General features: G+C 44.0%; 1 protein-coding gene across 1 annotated transcript in view; it reads right to left on the bottom strand.

Moving 5' to 3' along the window:
- Positions 1 to 13,734, bottom strand: part of KCNK9 (potassium two pore domain channel subfamily K member 9) — an 85,496-nt gene extending 71,762 nt beyond the window's left edge. Inside the window, exon 1 of the mRNA XM_015856406.3 lies at positions 11,577 to 13,734. Within this exon, the coding sequence (XP_015711892.1) occupies positions 11,577 to 12,141 (565 nt within the window). The 5' untranslated portion in view covers positions 12,142 to 13,734. The remainder of the gene's footprint in view (positions 1 to 11,576) is intronic.
- Positions 13,735 to 18,671: the final 4,937 nt, after the last annotated feature.

The following is an 18,671-nucleotide window of genomic DNA, read 5'->3' as shown; positions in this document are numbered from 1 at the left end:
GTTTACATCATTTTTCTTTAGGTGTATTTGATTTTTCCTTTTGCAGTGTAGTACTTCGCACTTGTCTTTATTGAATTTCATCAAATTGATCTCAAACCATTTTCCAATTTATAAAAATCATTTTGTATTCTGCTTCTGCCCACCGAAGTGCTAGCAACCCCCCTTACAATTAATAATATGTGTTCTCTCTGTTCTACCAGTCAAGCCATTAATGAGAAAATTGAATAGTATCAGCCACAAGACAAACCCCTGTAAGACCCCTGTACACGTTACGGCCATTCAGTCTGACAGAAAACTACGATAAAGATTTTAGCATTTTTTTAAGTCCTGTTGTGAAATTATCCAGTTGTAGATTTAGCACAGGCCAACCCAGTTTGTATTTTCTGTCCAATTTCCATACACCTGCATGGAGAATTCTTTTGTCACAGATGAGATAAATACAGATGCAGTGCATCCTCTAGTTTATAGCATATGTGCTTTCAGACCTTACACCCTCCTACACTAACTCAATCCAGTCTTTGTTTCTCTACAATGCTTATAACAGCATATGTAATTTAAGTCAAGAAATATCACTCCCCCAATATCAACTAAGCCAGGTATTCCACTAAAAAAAAAAACAAAATGAACAAACAGACAAGAAAAACAACACCAACCAAACAAAAGAGAATGAACGGAGAAGTCTGATATGAGTTACTCAAGAAAAATCTGTGTTGGTTTCAGCTTGTCCCTTGCTATCCCCTAGGTACTTCCACACTGATTGTTTAACTGCTTGCTCAAATATGCTTCTGAGTATCAAATTTAGTCTGATGAGCATTAACTCCCCATGTTTTCTCCTGTTGCTTTTTTAGAGATAGGCAGTGTGTTTGCTATTCCTTACAACAGCCACTGGTAGAGCCGTTCAAACAGTAGCCATAAAAAAAAACCGGTGACGCTGCTGACAGCAAGCAGTTGCTGCTAAGAGAAAAATTTGATTCTTATCTAGATATTCAGCTGGAGACAAAATGGTAGGATGCACTAATAATCCCTCGGGGAAGCAGGAACCTTCAGCAAAAAAGGACATGATCAACTTACATAGATACCAAGCAAGATCCAAGACAAACTTCAAACAGCCTGTGTGTGTACGGAACCATAGAAAATAAGGCAGGAGATGAGTCCATAACTTGCCGCGAGGTAGGACTGTATGCATAGTCATTCCTGACAGATGCTTGTCTATCCTGTTCCTCAAGGCTTAGCAAAGAAGAGCACACCTTCCCCAGGCAATATAGTTGTATTTCACTGGTATCATGACTAAAAAGATATTTCCTCTATGGCTACTCTAACTCTTTTTTTGCTACTGTTTAACAGTTTCTCATTCACTGTATCAAACTCAAGCTCTTCAGGAACAAACTGTGGCTTTAGTTGGATATTAAAAGCTCCCCAGGCAAGACTTTTTTCCAAAGAGATCACAGAATTATTTTTAACTGTTCAGAACCAACCTACAAGTTAGGTTTCTACCAGTCATCCAAATCAGGACCTCAAATATTCAAGCACCAGCTACTTCACTTGTGACACTTACTGCTAAATAATCAAAACTAAGCTTACATTGAATCCTTCTACTGCTTCAGTATCACGAACCAGCTCATCTTGAGAACAGAAAAAACAGTTGGAATAAAAGAAAAAATCCATACCATAAGATATTGCTATTTCCCTGCTTTGGAAGCCAAGATACAGAAGTGAACCACCCAAGATTAAAAAATTATCACCAAATAAATACCAAAGTGCCAGCAGCTGGCCTACCTACATTGTAAGGGCATTGATAACAAACTTCATACAGAAAAAGCTGTGTAGGAGTACTGAGGCTTTATGGAAAATGATCTCTGGTGCCAGTCCAAGAAGTTAAACCAGAACTGAATGCAACCCATAGAGATTTAGCTATCACAAGGACAGGAGAGGTACAAAAGCTTCTACATGAAAATAAAATTGGTGGTGGATATTTGGGAAGAAAACAAAAACAAAGGCATTCTGAAACCCATCAAGTGCTTCTCACGCATTAAAACAAACCTCTTGGATGTGCAGTGCATTCACAAACCGACTTGTAACACTGCTAATTTGTTTCTGTTGGCCTACATGAGTAGGTATCAGCTTATGTTGCTTGCTCTGACTGGCAGAGTGCACTCATTAAGGCAAATACATTGCTCCTAAAGCCCTAATTGTTTTGAAAAGTGCCCTTTAAATAACAGGCTTTTCACTACTAGGCAGGATGTGTTTTTAAGAGCAAATCATGGGCTTAAGCCTTTGCTGCCAAAAGACTCAATGCTCATTTGTTTGTCAGGCAAAAATACCAAAAAATAATGTAAAATCTGACAGAGCATCAGCACGGACCAAATAGCTATCGTGTCCATCCTCTTCTTGAGATTCAGTGACACATTAAACAGAGAAGGAAGGGAGAAACTTTGAGGGAGAGAGCTTGAGGATATCACTGAATTCTTAATACATCAGTTGAAAGGTCAACTGAAGTATTCAGGTAAAATTCCTGGGATTTTCAGGTGCTTCCAATGGCACAGATCACCATCACTGTTTTAACAGTCAGTTGTCTAGAATTTAGCATAATTCTAAAACAAATAATACTGCAGAAAAGACTATAAAGATAGCTCCTGTTTGGTGCCCAGCAGCAAACAATTCCTAGATCAGGCCCTTTTACAGAGGATGTAGTGGACTGATGGTGAATAATATCTTCAAATGCTGGGACAGACTCTCACTCCTCAGACGTTGCCTCCCAAACCTTCATGCTGTTTTCCTCCTTAGGATTCTACAGCAATTCAGATTTTTTGACAGCCTCATCTATGTAACAAATCTGGAAAATAATGAAATGACATCCTTCTATTATTTCTAGTCCTCAGAAGAAAATACTGTCGTTCTTAGCGTGAAAGGTACTTTTCTACGGCTTCTGATCTACCTCTGGAAACACAAAAAGTTCCCAAAGACCAGAATAACTGTGGAGGAGCACTGAGACTTTCAGTCTCTTCTGCAGGTATGATGTCCTTCCCAGACGCAAGATTATAATCAGTCTCCAAGATTAGAATCAAAACTCCTCAAGAGTTTTAACACATTTCAGATGCAGTACATTATACAATATAGCTATCACACAGAAGCTTGTAGTTAGGGTTCCATGTGGCTCCTGTTCCTGGAGTTCACTTTATTGCAGGTCCCCTAAGCTTCCAGAGCAGAGTCAACGTACATACCATGCTTCAGATTTTTTTTTTAATGATTGCTGTCAGTAATACTATCTTCACTCAATGAAGCCACACCTCTTTCACCATATAGTCCAAACAATTAGCAGCAAACACCAACTGTTCATGAATTCTGTAGAGGTCTAGACCTCTGAAACAAGAGTATTTGATGCTTTTTCCTACTGGGTCTGGTCCAGAAAAGTCCTAGATGCAGCAAAGTGAAAATTCCAAATTCAATTCAAATTCTCAGCGGTCATTGGTTTGTTACAGTGATTAATTTCTAATACAGCACCTATAGCAATGATTGATGATTTAAACACTGTAGAAGTACATCCCCACAATGGGAAAACAAAAGAAAAGGCAGTGGAAGAAATAAAATACCCCATCTGCACCCAGACATCTCCAGGAGTTAATGGTAATAAATATCGGATACTGATGACAGTGCCAGTTGCCTGAGGAGTAGATTTCTTTTATTTCTACCTTCTTTCAGTATGTCAAGAATATCCTTAAATTAAAGAGTCTACAAACATTTCCTTGCAGCTAATCTCCTGCACTATACAATTACAGCGAACTGCTGTAGGTTTCATTCATCAGTCTGTGTCCTAAAGCTCTCTGCGAAATTTTCCTGTCAGAGACATCTCACAGTTAGCAAATGGAGCAATCCTCTTCTGCAAAGGGAGAGCAAGTAGACAATCAGCTTCCCATCAGATACCTTTTAACCCCAATATTAGCCTGCTTTTCTCTGAAGCTCTTCTTGCTGGTGCAGCTAGTTGGAAGGACAATACAGACTATTCCCTCCTAAACATCCTAACAAGAAAGAAATACATCAGTCCTTAATAGAGATGTGTCTTTCACTGATACACCCAAATCATCTCACTATTGAAAACAATTAAAAAGCATACTGAACTCTTTAACGAACTAGCTATTGCATATACCCCTTGTAGCCACTGGCAATGCAATAAAAATGGCCAGATAGCTACTAAACAGAAAATAATGATAACAATGAAAAGAAATTGGAAGATTTTTCCCCTGAAACAAAAGCATGCTTTACCCTACCAAAAACAAACAACAAAAAATGTTTCAGTGGATCAGAAGAGACTGTCAGCTGCCAGGCTGCAATGAAAGAAAGCAAATTTTTTTAACACATCACCACCAAAACAGATAAAAAGTATAAAAAACCATCATTAAGAAACTACACTGTAACTACAATAGCTACATTGTCAACATCAATGTTAGTTGTAGCTAGTCAAGTTGTAAAGACCTAGGAGAATACAGGTTAACAGTGGGAAGGCTCCAAGCTTTCTAGCTAAAGGTCAGTATATCCCATTGACTGTATCCAAAGGCAATGAAGGCAGTGAGGCACTGGAACAGGTTGCCTAGAGATGTGGTTGATGCTCCGTCCCTGGATACTTTCAAGGTAAGACTGGATCAAGCCCTGGGCAACCTGATTTAGCTGTGCATGTTCACTGCAGGGAAGTTGGACTGTATGGCCTTTAAAGATCCCTTCCAACTCTAAGGATTTTATGATTCTATGAATGATTTAAAATTAATCTGCATTAAACCAATCTACATGTGTGGAATTTCTGAAATAGTCTATGACTTCATTCAAAAACTTCCACAACTGAAAGAGATGAACATACCTGCTACATACAGAAAACATCTGCTCTTAGTTCACATTAAGCTGTAGTTCAACTTAGAAGCAGCAAGGACTCTTACAGATTAGTTCTGCATCATCAGCAACTGTCCTTGTTAGCATCTGTTACAAAGGATATTTCATGTAGCTGTTATCCAAATCCAGTCAAGGATTCTCAGGAAAAATCCACTAGAAGCAGGTAACTAAAAGCCCTAAGAACTGTCAATTCTCCTTGACATAAGAAAACTCGAGGTTCTGCTGTTACTGTATGTTGGAAGACCTACGTTGCTGGAGTTTGCTAATATCACCTGGAATTCATCATGGATCTGTGCCTTTGGTTCCTCTCAGCTGTTTAATCTGGTTATAAACTACCACATGGTCTGAAAGACAGAGAAGTGAGCTGCTAGGCAATTAGAAATAGTTCCCAACCTGAATCTTCAGAAAGTCATTTTATCTTCTTGTCTCTAAATTGAGGATAATTTTTACAGAGGTGTTTTGAAGATGAATCACCTAATGTCAGAACAGCATTCTGAATATAAAGTGCTGTGTAACTCCAGTTCGAAACCATGAGCATGGTTTTCAGCATTCGTGAAGAAACATGCTCCAGCACTGAAGGAACTAAGCACCTCAGCTCAGACTGCCTGCAAGAGAAGATGATGGCGCTCTGGCTCTTGCTTTAGCCAGACCGATAGGGTCAGTCCCAAAACATGATGTCCAAACTGAAAGCTTGCCATTAATCAATTTTCTTTTAATTCAAGTCTCACCGTTCTGCTGCTGTTGCCAGAGAAAGCAAAGGAGTTCCACTTTCTAGTGGAAACAAGCCAATAGCTAACAGACAAACTTCATCCAATATTCTTAGTCTAGAGTGCCTTCTCTCTCTCCCAGTTATTGCCCTATGCATGCTTGCTATCCTGTATCGGGGGGGATCACTTTCTTTTCAGCTAATTACTACCCCAAAAGACTCAATGACACCGCTAACTTACCACCTTATCAGTGGGCAAACAGACATTTCTATGGTGACACTTACAAAGGCACACAAATGATTTCACTGCACAGAAGAATACTGAATAAGAGAAGATCACGGAATGGTGAAAACAGAATGAAAATATATTTGGTGTTCTTTTTCAAGAAAAAACAAGCAGTGTAAGAACTATTAAGAGACTGAGACATGGCAAAAGAAAATTGTTGAACATAAGGCTGATAAAGACTCCAAGAGGTCATCCACTCCATCGTCGTCCCCAAGGGCAAAAGCAGCTGTAACTTAACCATTCCTGACAGATGTTTGTCTAAACTCTGTTTAAAACCATCCAATGACGGAGATTCCACAGCTTCCTTAGGCAATCTCCTCCAGCACACAACTACCCAGACAACCAGAAAGAGTGTGCTAGTGCCTAATTTAAATCTCGCTTGCTTCAGTTAAAGAAGTGAAGAAGAATCGTTAGAAAGAAAAGAGAGGGCACCAAATTCTACAAGATTACAAAATGCCAGTTTCACAAGACTAGGGATGCTAAGGAAATCTGCTGACACCAGCACAAAGTAGAGCGGCTAGAGGTTTCTCGATGCTTTCCCATAAATGTTTCCAGACTTTTACTGGATATTCACCCTGTCAATAAGCCATGCAGCTGGTAGGTGCAGTTCAGAATCAGTTTGAGCTTGCTTATCAGCAGATTTTAAAAAGCTTTTGCTAATGTCCCTCTGTCAGGAATGTCAGGTATAATTGCAAAACCAGTTTTCAAGAACTCAGAAACTGTTTCTGTGAGCATGTGAGAAAAGGAGGTAGACAAAGTCCCTTCCGCCTTAGCAGAATATTATTTGGACAATCTTCTTTGTTAATCCTCAGTGAGGCAAAAAACAAAGTATGAAAAGATACTGCAGAATATCTTTGTTTTGCAGGAGAGCAAGCTCTAGAAAATATTCACCTTCATGTGGCTCATGGAAGCTGACCTCCCCTTTGCCACAAGCAAATCTTACAAATTCTGATCATGGAATCAGTCACAGAATCATAGAATCACTCAGGTTGGAAAAGACCTTAAAGATCATCAAGTCTATCCATGACCTAACCATACCACCCTAACTAACAACCCTCCACTAAATCATCCAGTATTCTCCACTGAAGCTTCAGATGGGATAAATCAAAATAGATTCATCGCATTAGTGGATCTACAAGCATTCACGTCACCAGAAAATCTTACTCTCTACTTTCACCTGAGTTTATTAATAATAGAATGACGTCAACCCACAAAGGGTTGAGTTGCTTTTTGATCATTTGTTTTTGTTTTGGTTTTTTAAATGAGCTATGGTCCTCAGGTTCCTGGTAACTCACAAATGCAGCATGTAACTGAAAAAAGCATTAATGTATTTGTCCTCTGTCTTTCCCCTCCTATATTGTCTTCTTCCTTTCTTTATTTTCATATACATATATTTTCCACTCAAAGCTTTTCATTTGAATGAATTTAAATATTGCTGGATATAAAAAAAACAGAAGCAGACTCCATTCACCAGAGGCTGGCCTTATAAAAAGATAAATACTGACAAAATAATTCATGCTTTTAAGCTTCATGCTTTTAAAAGACATGCTTTTCTAACCCAAATTAGAAAAGAAAAAATTGCAACAACATCATCTTGGTGAGTATTTTATACTCCTTTTACAGAAAGGTGAAGTGATGCAGAGAAAGGATGAGGAACGGAGGCAACTATCCTGACATGGATTTAAACATGTGCTTGCTTAGTTCATTAATGCAGGTTCAAACTGGCTGTCAGGCCACCATCTGCTTAAAGTAAGCCATCTCCTCCCCAAATCTTTAGATATCAGTAGCCAAATTGCTGTCAGTAGGTGGTTATTCCACTCATCGTTGCAGATTTGGCACCATATTCTACAAAACTATTTTGTCTCTGCTCACCAGGAACATTCAGCCACTGTTTATAGCAAGTTTAAGACTCAAAACAAAAACCTAAAAGCTAGAAAAAGAGACTAGTAATTCACTGCACACACGGTTTCAGTTTTGCTCTACTTACAGTAACTTCTCAGGAAAAAAAAATAAAAATCCTCAATCTGTTTGTTGTTTCAGTTCATCTTAGGGTGACATAAGCAGTTTTCAGTTCTTTATATTCTACACAAGCCTCCAGAAATATTCACTGTTTACTAGAGCTCGGTGGTGTTAAATCAAGTATGACTATCACCCTTTAAGGCCTAAATCATAGAGCAATACTCATACCAACAACACATTTAGACAGTGTTGACATATTATATGGAATCAGTTTAGCCACACATAGACCTGTAGAAAAGGGCATTAAAACTTAGTAGAAAACCTAAGAACTACTTTCTAGTTTCAAAAGTTGGTGTTTTCATTCACTGTATCCAGCCTCTTGATTAACTCACTGTCAAAATCTACAGCACATCTCACAAAAGTTAAACATCTGGATGGAGAACTGGCGTAAATCACTTTCTGTCATCATTTTGGCTGTGTAATTGTAAACAGATAGGAAATTATACTAACTCCAAAGTCAGAACAATCCTGAAATAAACTCAGCAACTGGTGAGAGCCAAGAACAGTTTATTAGTTCATTTGATCACCAAAAAACTTTCTCAGAATTCAAACATGATCAACACTTTGCATGACATTTCTTTTCTGATACTGCATTTTAAGAGCAGAGTCACCAAATATTGTAGTACCCACAGCTGAGTTAATAAAAAAAAGGAAAATAAAGATAACAATGTTGCGCCTGGGGAGTAGGGATAAATATTGTCACAGGTGGAAGAGCAACCTGCTTCTTTTTACTTGATCAACTCCCTCTTGTTTAGTATTCATGACAAGTGAGCAACACCCTACCATCCCTTAATAAAAAGCAAAAGATTTGAGGAAATGTGAGAGTTGGTCAGACCTCTCTGCCTCACACGGGAGGCTTTGAGTTTACTGTACTTTAACCCAGACAGGTCCTTAATGCAGTGCTCCCGAGGAGGCAAGACTTTGAGCTTGACCAAGACCCGCAGCCTTACTCAAGGCAGAGGCTGCTCAGCAGGGCGGCCGGACTCGGCGGCGCGGAGGCTGCCGGAGCTGTCCCTTCAGCACCACGTCCCGCGGTGAAAGCAGACCGAGACCGGGTGTTGTTCCGCGAATAGCGAGGATCGCCTTTGATTTTAATTAAAGCCACGCAGTTTAAATCAACACGGTAAAGAGGTAATCGCATATGTTGCTAGCAAGGCGGTATAAGTAACAGAATTAAGTTAGACATAAATTAGTCTGCTGTTATATGCATATTACTAGACTATGAGGTGCACTGATTCCTCTTGCACTTCTCAGAAGAGAAGTTTGTAGGGGCAGATTTACTACTCTGGAATATGCAACGATTGTTTTTACTCACTCTGTTTCAACAGTCAGTCTGAGATGGTTATTTAGGGGCACTTTACATGAGTACTTACTGACTACAGCACATTCTCTAATGCGTACACTGCACGTGCCTCTTGAAGGTTTCAGAGGGAGAAGGAAATGTATATGAGAGCATACACGCAGACTAAAAATAGGAGCCATCACATAAGATTAAGATGAACATCTAAGATAACTGTCCAATGCAGGAAACACAGAGAATGAGTATTTTCTTATTTCCCTGAGAACTGTAATATATAAAGTTGCACTCTCCCCCTGTGGAACAAATTCTTTTAAGATAAATTTAAAAAATAAAGAAAAATCTTACATGGTAACTTACACAGGCAACTGACAGATCTCACAATATTCCAAAACTACTGCAGTACTGAAGAGATACATAAAATAGAAAGACACTTGGCAAAATGAAGATAGTAACTATTAATAAAGTTTTCAAAGACAGAACACACATCCTCCCAGAGCAGAGCTTCCCAAATGAACAATCATCAAACAATGTCTGTCTTTCTCCACTATTCTTTATTATTGCTCTCCCTCCCAGTGGCTCCCTGTTGCTATATACATGTAAAACTTAAACAATTCTGACATCCCAAAGTGCCTCTGCCTACAGAAATGTACACTACTCTCTGCACAATGACGTGCTCTGAGCTTTCTAAATGAATCTCACCTCTTTGCATGAGAGAATGTCATGGGCTTCCAAGTAAGCTGTACTCTTTTCCAGGTAAAATACGATCAAAACAGCAAACTACTGTTATAAAAACCTTTTCTGCTTCTCACCAACCAAGCTTAAGAACACAAAGTACTGCAGCCACCACTTAGGCAAGAGTAAAGGGCACTATGTGTGTATACAGGCATGTGTGGGGAAGCCTTGCCATAATCCAGGGCATGATAGTCCTGTATTCACCTAGAACAAATAAATGACAAGACTCAAATCAAGTTAAAGAGTATCCGTAAGTAAAGGAGAAAAGAAAGTTATGAAATTGTAATGAATATCAGAAATCCGAGCCATCTGATAATTAATATATGAAGAAAATAATTAATATGAAGAAGAAAAAAGAAAAAAAAAAAAAAAAGATAGTCCTATTTAAAAACTGATCTTTGTTAGGAACAAATAGGCTTCATGGTGCCAGAGTTTTTCAAAGGAAAAATTTAATGCAACACATACAACACAGTCAGGTGCAAATTTAAGTAACTGCAGCTCGATGTATGGTGGATGGCATATTCTACCCAAAATAGCTTCAGGTGGCAACGTGGAAGTTGGCTGTAACGAGCTCCAAGTGGTAAAAAAAAGACTGAATCTTTCTGTATTAGTAAAGGAGTCTTTTGTATCCTGCTCTCTGTGCTATCAAACAGCCACTGAGCAAGAAGGGTCAGAGCTCCCCAGATGTTAGAGGGGAGCATCTACAAGTGCTGGGAGAAGGACAAGTCAACTGTCTCGGTAAATCCACCTTGAATGCAAAACAAGGAAGAACACAACTACTAATCAAGACAAAACCAGAGCTGTAGCACAGTTCTGCATGCACGCTGCAGCTTCCAGTTATCATGGTAGTTATTTTTATGACAGGGAAGCAAACTTTATGCAATATGCCCTGTTTTACCTGAACAAAGCAGGTAAGTACAAAATGACAGCCTGTGGCTGTATCCACTCTATTGTCCTGGGAAACCTGACAATGTAGACGTGACAGAAGACATCACTCCTCTGGGCTGTATGCCCGCAAAGAGGAGATGCACTCTGTGACCTGTTGATGCTCCAACTGCAAAGAGAACTTCAGGAACACATTTGGGAATGCCCCGGACAGGCCCAGCAATGGGAACCCGTGCCGACAACGCCAAGACAAAGTTTGGCAAAGTAGGGCTACCCTTAGCTCCAGATACATCCAGAGGTCTCCCAGCTTAGACAGTTCCCATGTCTTCATCATTTTCATACTCAATCATCTGCCTTACGTTTAAGATTTCTCTGCATCTCTTAAGCAAAGGTGCATACACATCCCAGGAGGAGCATGATGATAGAGCCTCATTCTTCCTGCAGAGAACCCCCAGAGAGCCTCATCCAGAAATGACCCCCCTCTCAAGAGTGTCATCACACCTCTTCCCTCCCCCTTCTCTTTGCTACCCATGCCACAGCTTGGCATAGCCACCATCCCACCCAGGCGACACCCAGGCTTCATCACCACAGGAAGGGATGCGGGACAAATCCAAGTCCAACAAGTTGTCCATGGAGAGTCATGAATTGCATAACACGGGAGGGAAGCCAAAAAACTCATCCAGCACTTAACCCATTGCATGCTACAGCCCCCCTTGCCCCTCTTCCAATCTGGAAGAGCTTTCGCCCCCTCCCCAAAATGAAACACTCACCAATGGTCGTGATGACCGTGATGGCAAAGTAGAAGGAACCGGCGAATTTCCACTGGACACCAGCCCGGTGTGGCTCGGACTGCATGATCACCAACTCCAGCTGCCGGTAGTCCTCGCTGGTGATGTTGTACTTTCCTTTGAGCCGGATCTCCTCGGCTTTGAGTTTCTCCTCCTCACGCATCTCGTTGTCGGACTCCAGGGCATCAAAGACGGCAGCCCCGACCAGCAGGTAGGTGAACGTGCAGATGATGAGGGACAAGGTCCGCACGTTCTGCCTCTTCATGGCCGCCAGCAAGGGGCGAGTGAGGGGACCATGTCCCCCCCTGGCCGCCCGGGGATCCGACAGGCCGCAGCAGCCGCAGCAATGGGGCAGCTGCCGGGGGGGCTGACGGCTGCTCCGGGGCAGCTTGTGCTGCGGCTGCGGCCGCTCCCCGCCCGCCTGCTCGGGCTCCTGGGAAGAGGAGAGGCACAGGAGGCTGCTGGAGCGTCGGGACCAGGTGCCTTGAAGCCGGGAAACTCTGCGCAAGACCTGCCCAAACCAAGCTGTCCCAGTGCGCAGGGCCATCCAGGGCACCCCAGCTCCTCCCCAGCACCGAGGCCAGGGGCAGGGGGTCCCCGCCGAGCTCTCGCCGAAGGAAGGGAGCGCTGGGCGGCGGCCCCGGGCCGGAGTCCTGTAGCAGGCGGGTGGGTCCCCCCGCGAACTTGGTGCGGGGAAGAGTCCCCCGCAGCCCGGGCGGGGCCGTCCCCGTCCCAAGTTTTCTTCAGGCGGCGACGCGGCGCTGCCCGGGGGGAACGAGCGGCGGCAGCGCGTCCATCAGCGTGGAACCGCGCAGGGGACGAGGAGAAGCGGCCGCCGTCGGGTACAGCCCGCGGGGCCCGGCCCGCCCCGGCCTCAGGGAACGCCGGCCGGGCAGGTCGGGACGGGCTGAGCTCTTTATTCCTTCCGCCGCGGTGCGAGGCGGGCAGCGGGGAGCCGGTTTGCTGCAGGTGGCCGCGGAGAGAGCAGCGGAGCGGAGTCCGGTGCGGAGAGGGCGGCGGCGGCGGTGGTGTCAGGCGGCGGGCGGGGAGTTGAGGGCAGCATCCCCGGGCGAACCGGGCCGAGCCGCCGCTCCGGCGGGAGGAGGGGGCGGCGGGACGGCGGCGTGGACCTGGCGGAGGGCAGCCAGCGCCCCGAAGGAGCCGGGAGGAGCGGCTCGGAGCCGCCCTGACCGCCGGGAGAGAGAAGGGAGGGAGGGAGCGAGGCGAGGAAGCGGCCGGCAGCCGCGGAGCACCTGCACCGGGCGGGCGGAGCGGAAAAAGCCGGAGCCTTCCCCCGGGGAGGGAGAGGGGAGTGGGGAGGGGAGCTCAAAGCTCACAAAGCTGGATGAAAAAAAAGAAAAAAGAAAAAAAAAAAAAAAAAAAAAAAAAGGAGGGGGTGGGGGGGAGGGAAGGAGGAAAAGAAAAAAAATAAAGAAAAAAGAGAAGAAAAAAAAGGCTACTTTCACGGCTGCTCTCGGGGCTGGGGCTGCTTTATTTCGGATGATTTTTAGAACAAAGCCGTTAAGAAAAAGAGCAACCGTCCTCCTCCTTTTCCTCCTCCTTCTCCCAAGCTCTTGACATCATCTCGGGGAAAATGAAGCCCGCGCCCCTCAGCCATCGCCTGCGCGTGTGTGTGTGTGTGTGTGAGTGTGAGTGTGTGCGGGTGTGTGCTCGCTCCGCCGCCGGCACGGGGAGGCGGGAGCTCGGCTCGGCCCGCCGCGGGGAGCGGCTTAACCCTCTCGGCTCCGTCCTGTCAGGGAGCGGCCGCGGGGCTCCCTGCTCCTTCCCGCCTCCCCCGGGCTTGGCCACGCCTCGGCCGCCGAGAGGGGCCGGGCGGCGGCTGTGGTGGCGGCGGCGGGGCGGGCCGGGCGGCGCAGTTGTAAGATGCGGTTCCAGTCGATGCGGTGTTAAACGGAGCGATCTGCAAGCGCAGCCCCACGGCCTCAAACACTACGGTTCCCTGAACGCCGCACCCTCAGAGCTGTACAGGCGCATACCCCAAGTACACAGCTCTGCGCACACAGCTTCAATATCAGCTCTCAGTATCACAGATTATCATACGCAGCCTCAGTCACCACAGCTTCGAACTCTACAGCCCCCAAAAACATCACAGTCCCAATCACCACAGCCCCCAAAAACATCACAGTCCCAATCACCACAGCCTCAAACGTCAATTGTATGCAAAGCCCCAAACACCACAACCCCAAACGCTAGAGCTATGCTTGCAAACTCCCTAACAACACAGCTCTATACATACAGTTCCCAACACCACAGCCCTAGCCACTATAGCCCCAAACACCACAGCTTTGCAGCTCTACACGCACAGCTGCAAATGCCATAGCCCCAAACACTACAGCCCCAGACACCACAGCCCCAAACACCATGGTTCTACACACACAGCCCCAAGCACAACTCCACACAAAGAGCCCCAAAGACCACAGCTATATGCACTAAGCCCCAAACACCACATCCAAACACATATAGCCCCAAACACCACAGGTCTGTAGACACACTGTCCCAAGCACCAAAACTCTACACAAAGAGCCCTGAAAACCACAGCCACAGAAAAAGAGCCCTATAGCTCTGCATGCACAACCCCAAGCAATGTAGCCCTAAACACCACAGCTCGACACACAGAACCCCAATTGCCACAGTCCCAAACAAACACCACAGCTCTACATGGACAGCCCCGAACACCACAGCCATACAACTATACAACCTCCAGCCAGGACTTTTCCTGACATCCTGCTCATCCCTGGGTAACATTCCCCAGCTGAGCCATTGGCACTCAGTGCCATCACAGGAAGCCTAAGTCTGTGTTAATGCTTCAAGTCAAGGCTGTCCCTCCTGGTATCACCTTATGATGGTAACTGCAGGCCTTCTCCTGTATCAGAGCTGTGTTCTGCAGTCATGCAATGAAGGATGACTTGTTCCCAACTTCTTTTGAACCTCATTTCAGATTTTTCTCAAATCTGAGCACACCAGGGCTTGTAACTGTTGTCCTCCATCCTTAAAGTGTCTCTCACTTCTGATTACACATTGCTTAAGGTCTTTGGACAACCTTCCTTTAGCATGCAGTGAGAACCTGGTCTCTTCAAAATGGTATAGATCTACTCCATTTGAGATACTGAAGCCCTCTGGAGCACCTCGGGCTGAGCAGCCAAAACAGGTCACAGAGCCCTCCATGAACCTCTTGGACACAGCAAGGAGTAGGGATTTGTTTCATTAATTCAGCAAACAGAATTTCACCCAGGGCAAAGTCTGGATCGTGTCACCTGAGCATTACTGAAATCATTATGAATGCCATGTGGAGAGCAGGAAGGTTTCGCCTACTGATAGAAAGCTTGTGCATAGCAGCAACAGAAAGAAGGAAGGAAAAGAAAAAGGAAATATGTGGTTTTGATCGACTCCTTCTTAAAAATAGAAGTCTGATTATCGTTGCCCGTTTCTGATTCCCCAAGGGAGAGCAGGAGAAGGGGAAGGATCTATAAATAGTGTGCAACACAGAGAATCCTATAGCAAAGACGCTGGGAAAGATCAATAGCATGATTCAAGAAGGGCTCCAAATTACATCTCAGGGGAGGGAAGTGCTGAATAGAATTGATAAATGAGTTGCAAATGCTGTGTGTGTTGTGTGTGTCTAATTAACAGAGGGTGACTAGGATCAATAGCAACGAAGGAGCTGGTCTAAAAATAGTGCTCAGGCAAGGACTGCAACCTGCGGGCAACAGCTTGGATGGAAACGTCCCCCGGAGTAATTAACCTTTAGCTGGAAAATGATGGCAAGCGTGAGGTCGAAGGGGAGCCTTAGGGCAGCTGAGGGCTGAGGTCTCTGTGGGGCTTTGGGTCACGGAATAGCATGACAGTCAGAGAGAGTACAAGCACAGCCATGGGTCTGCAACCTTCCTCCAACTGGGGTCAAGCTGCAGATTGGTGTAGTGCTTAGTGGAGAAATATCCAAGTATTAGCATTTTTTTGGCACTGCAAAGTAGGAAATATCTGTAGTTCTGTGTACTTGCACATGTTTCAGTGTTGCTTAGAGAGCAGTTGCATCCATTTACATCTACAGAAATTTATGATTTTCTTCTTGTTTTCTGACCTTGTTGCAGAAAAAATATGCACCTGAATGACGACTAGCACTCAGTCTTTGCTTATTCAGACTCATCCACATAACTCTCCATTTGAACCACAGCACAAGTAGCATCGGAAATGTTCCTCAAGCATTCTGTCTACATGGAGCAGACAGGCAAACTTCAGGGAGGAGTGACATTGGACAGAATGATCAGTGTCTCAGCCCAAAGGTTCTGTTATGGTGCTAAGCAGTGCTGGCATCACCCAAGTGAGAGGCAGAAACACATACACCCTGGAACTGAAAGTTCAATGTCAGTCTGAGTGCAGAACTGGGACCAAGGGTTGTACAGCGTGACTGAAAGAGAAGGAAACCATAGGAATGAAGAATGTAGAAATTGCCTCTTTTCAAAGTTGGTGCGGAAAGTATTGGAGGGATAAGAGATGAGTGAAGAGCTTTTCTCTCCTTAATGTAGATGGAAATAGCTAAAAAGATCCTAGAAGTTTTTTTCTCGGTAAGGAAAAATGATCTTTGTGAAGAACTGGGGACCTGGAAGGTCGTAGACTGATGTAGAAAACCTGATTATTCACCAAAAGGAAGGCTATCTCAAAGTGTCAACAGGCATCTTCTTTCACAGTAGTCCAACTTGAAGAAGAGTGAGCAGGTTGGAAGATAGCCCTGAGCTGCACAGTGTTTGTGCTGGCTATTGAGAACTATGCTAACTCTATGTTTCATGGAATCATAGAATCGTTAAAGATTAAAAAGGCCACTAAGATCATCTAGTCCAACCATCAATCCTTCACTAGCATGCCCAATAAGCCATGTCCCCCAGTACCGCATCTACCCTTTTCTTGAACACCTCCAGGGAGAGTGACTCTACCACCTCCCTGGGCAGTTTGTTCCAGTGCCTTATCAGAAGGTAAATAGGTTCATCTCCTCCCCTGAGAAGAAACTAGTGAGAGTCTCTCACATTCCAGATAAGAATTTACAGCCACTCACCTGTTTTACCTTGAGTTTTCTCTGCAGCAAAGGCAAAGTGGAGAGAAATGCAAGAGTACAAGCATACGTGATTCCTTTTCACCTCCTCAGATACTTCCAACCTCAAACTATTCTGATTCAGATTTTTTGAGCCTCGGTTACGTGATCTATTTAGTGACCCATAATGGATCTTCCTTCCAAGTACTTGACCCTTCTTTACTCAAATCCAACTAACATTTCTTCATCCTCAGCATCCCCTCTGAAGGAATTTGACAGATCTGCTTTGCATTTGTCTGTTCAAACGGCACTTCCTTCAGTGGTCCCCAGACCTTGTTCTGTAAGAAAATGAACTTTACAGTTTCTCCATGCCAATTATGAAATTTTGCAATTTGAGCAAGTTACTCCCAATTTTAGCCACTATGTCCATGTAAGGCTGTAATCATAAAATCATTTAATCATCAGGGTTGGAAGAAACACTGAGATCTAGTTCAGCCATCACTACCATGCCCACTAAACCTCAGTGCTCTGTGCCTAATTATCTACAAAAGCGCAAGCCAGGCAGAAGTTTAGCCTTGCTTCACCCTATAAAGTGTCTCTGACCCTTTTGGGGATTCCTCTGGGTTTCTGCAATGCGAGTACTATAGGAGGCACAGTCCTCTACAACTCTGCATGCCCTAAGGAAGCTTAGATAATCTGACAGGAGATGCCTATCAGCAACGTGATGGGTTTTGAAATTTGCTGTGAATGTTCTTTTGAGTGGTAATAAGCAATTATTGGTGGAAAGTGGTCACACACAAGGAGGGGTTAGTTCTTGTCACATCTTTTACATGAGCAGAGGGCTTCAGATCTGTAGGGATTCCAACACCTAGTGAGGTCAGCGGTACATAAGCAAAACACTGCAATTTCAGTCATGAATAGAATAGAATAGAATAGAATAGAATAGAATAGAATAGAATAGAATAGAATAGAATAGAATAGAATAGAATAGAATAGAATAGAATAGAATAGAATAGAATAGATCACCCGAGGTCCCCCATAAAAATTTCTCCCTGTAAGTTTGAACAACTATTTCAGGAAATGAACCAACTGCAAGTAAGGACTGTCCTTCACAGTGCAGCTGCAGCACTGAGGTAAACACTGCAATTTGAAGAACTGGGAAATGGCTCAGTTAAAAAATGCAGTGCTTAACTCAAAGCCTATCATGGTCAGAATCTTTCTATCTGCTGGCCTTCGGAGCAGATTGTTGTCAATAATGTAAAGATTATCACTGCATGTATTAGAGACTGGACTGTACAAGCTATGCTTCCCTCTAGCTTCACAAGTTCCCTTCTTGCTTCCGCCAGCTGCGTGCATTTGTACAGTCACTGAAGTGTTCACGGACCTTGGATTTATTTGGCTGACTGTGAGAGGAAGCCGAGCTCAGGTTACCAGGTGTCCTTAGAGCAGTAGCTGGGGAAAATGATGGAGGAGGGAACCTTCCCTATGCGGCTGTCGTTTTATTCTTTGTACCTTTTCCCATTGATGTTCAAAGTAGTGCAACCTCTATTGGATACACTCAGGCAGGTCTCAGATCATTCAGTAGTGTTCTCTTCTTAGGTAGGCAGTGTTTATGCAGCAGAAGGTAGAAGAGGGGACTGGTGCTTTAAGTCTTGCTTTCACCACCCCCCACCCCGTGCCTGAACATGGCAGTCCTCTAGAAAACAATCTGTAGTGTCAGAAAACATGAGCAAAAAGTTTCATTAACTTAGGGAGAGGGTGCTAGCATGAGGCATATTCACACATGGGAGAAAAAAGAACAGGATGAGACCTACACTAAGTATTTTTTCCACGTTCACTTCTTTTTTTTCCTTGAATTCACTAATATTAAATCAACCTAGGTGGCAGGACTGTGAGCATCTGCTCCAACCTAAATAGTCTCTTCTGTTCTATTTTTATATTCATGTATCATTTTTTTATTCTGCAGAGCTTGTGCATGGCAGAAAGGGTGAGTTTACTTCTCAGTATACAAGCCAGAGGTCTCTTCCAAAACT

Source organism: Coturnix japonica, chromosome 2 (genome assembly GCF_054131305.1).
Source record: "Coturnix japonica strain WE chromosome 2, WE-NBRP24, whole genome shotgun sequence".
NCBI lineage: Eukaryota > Metazoa > Chordata > Aves > Galliformes > Phasianidae > Coturnix > Coturnix japonica.
The sequence above is the reverse complement of the archived record's forward strand: the minus strand, read 5'-3'. Positions and strand labels throughout refer to the sequence as shown.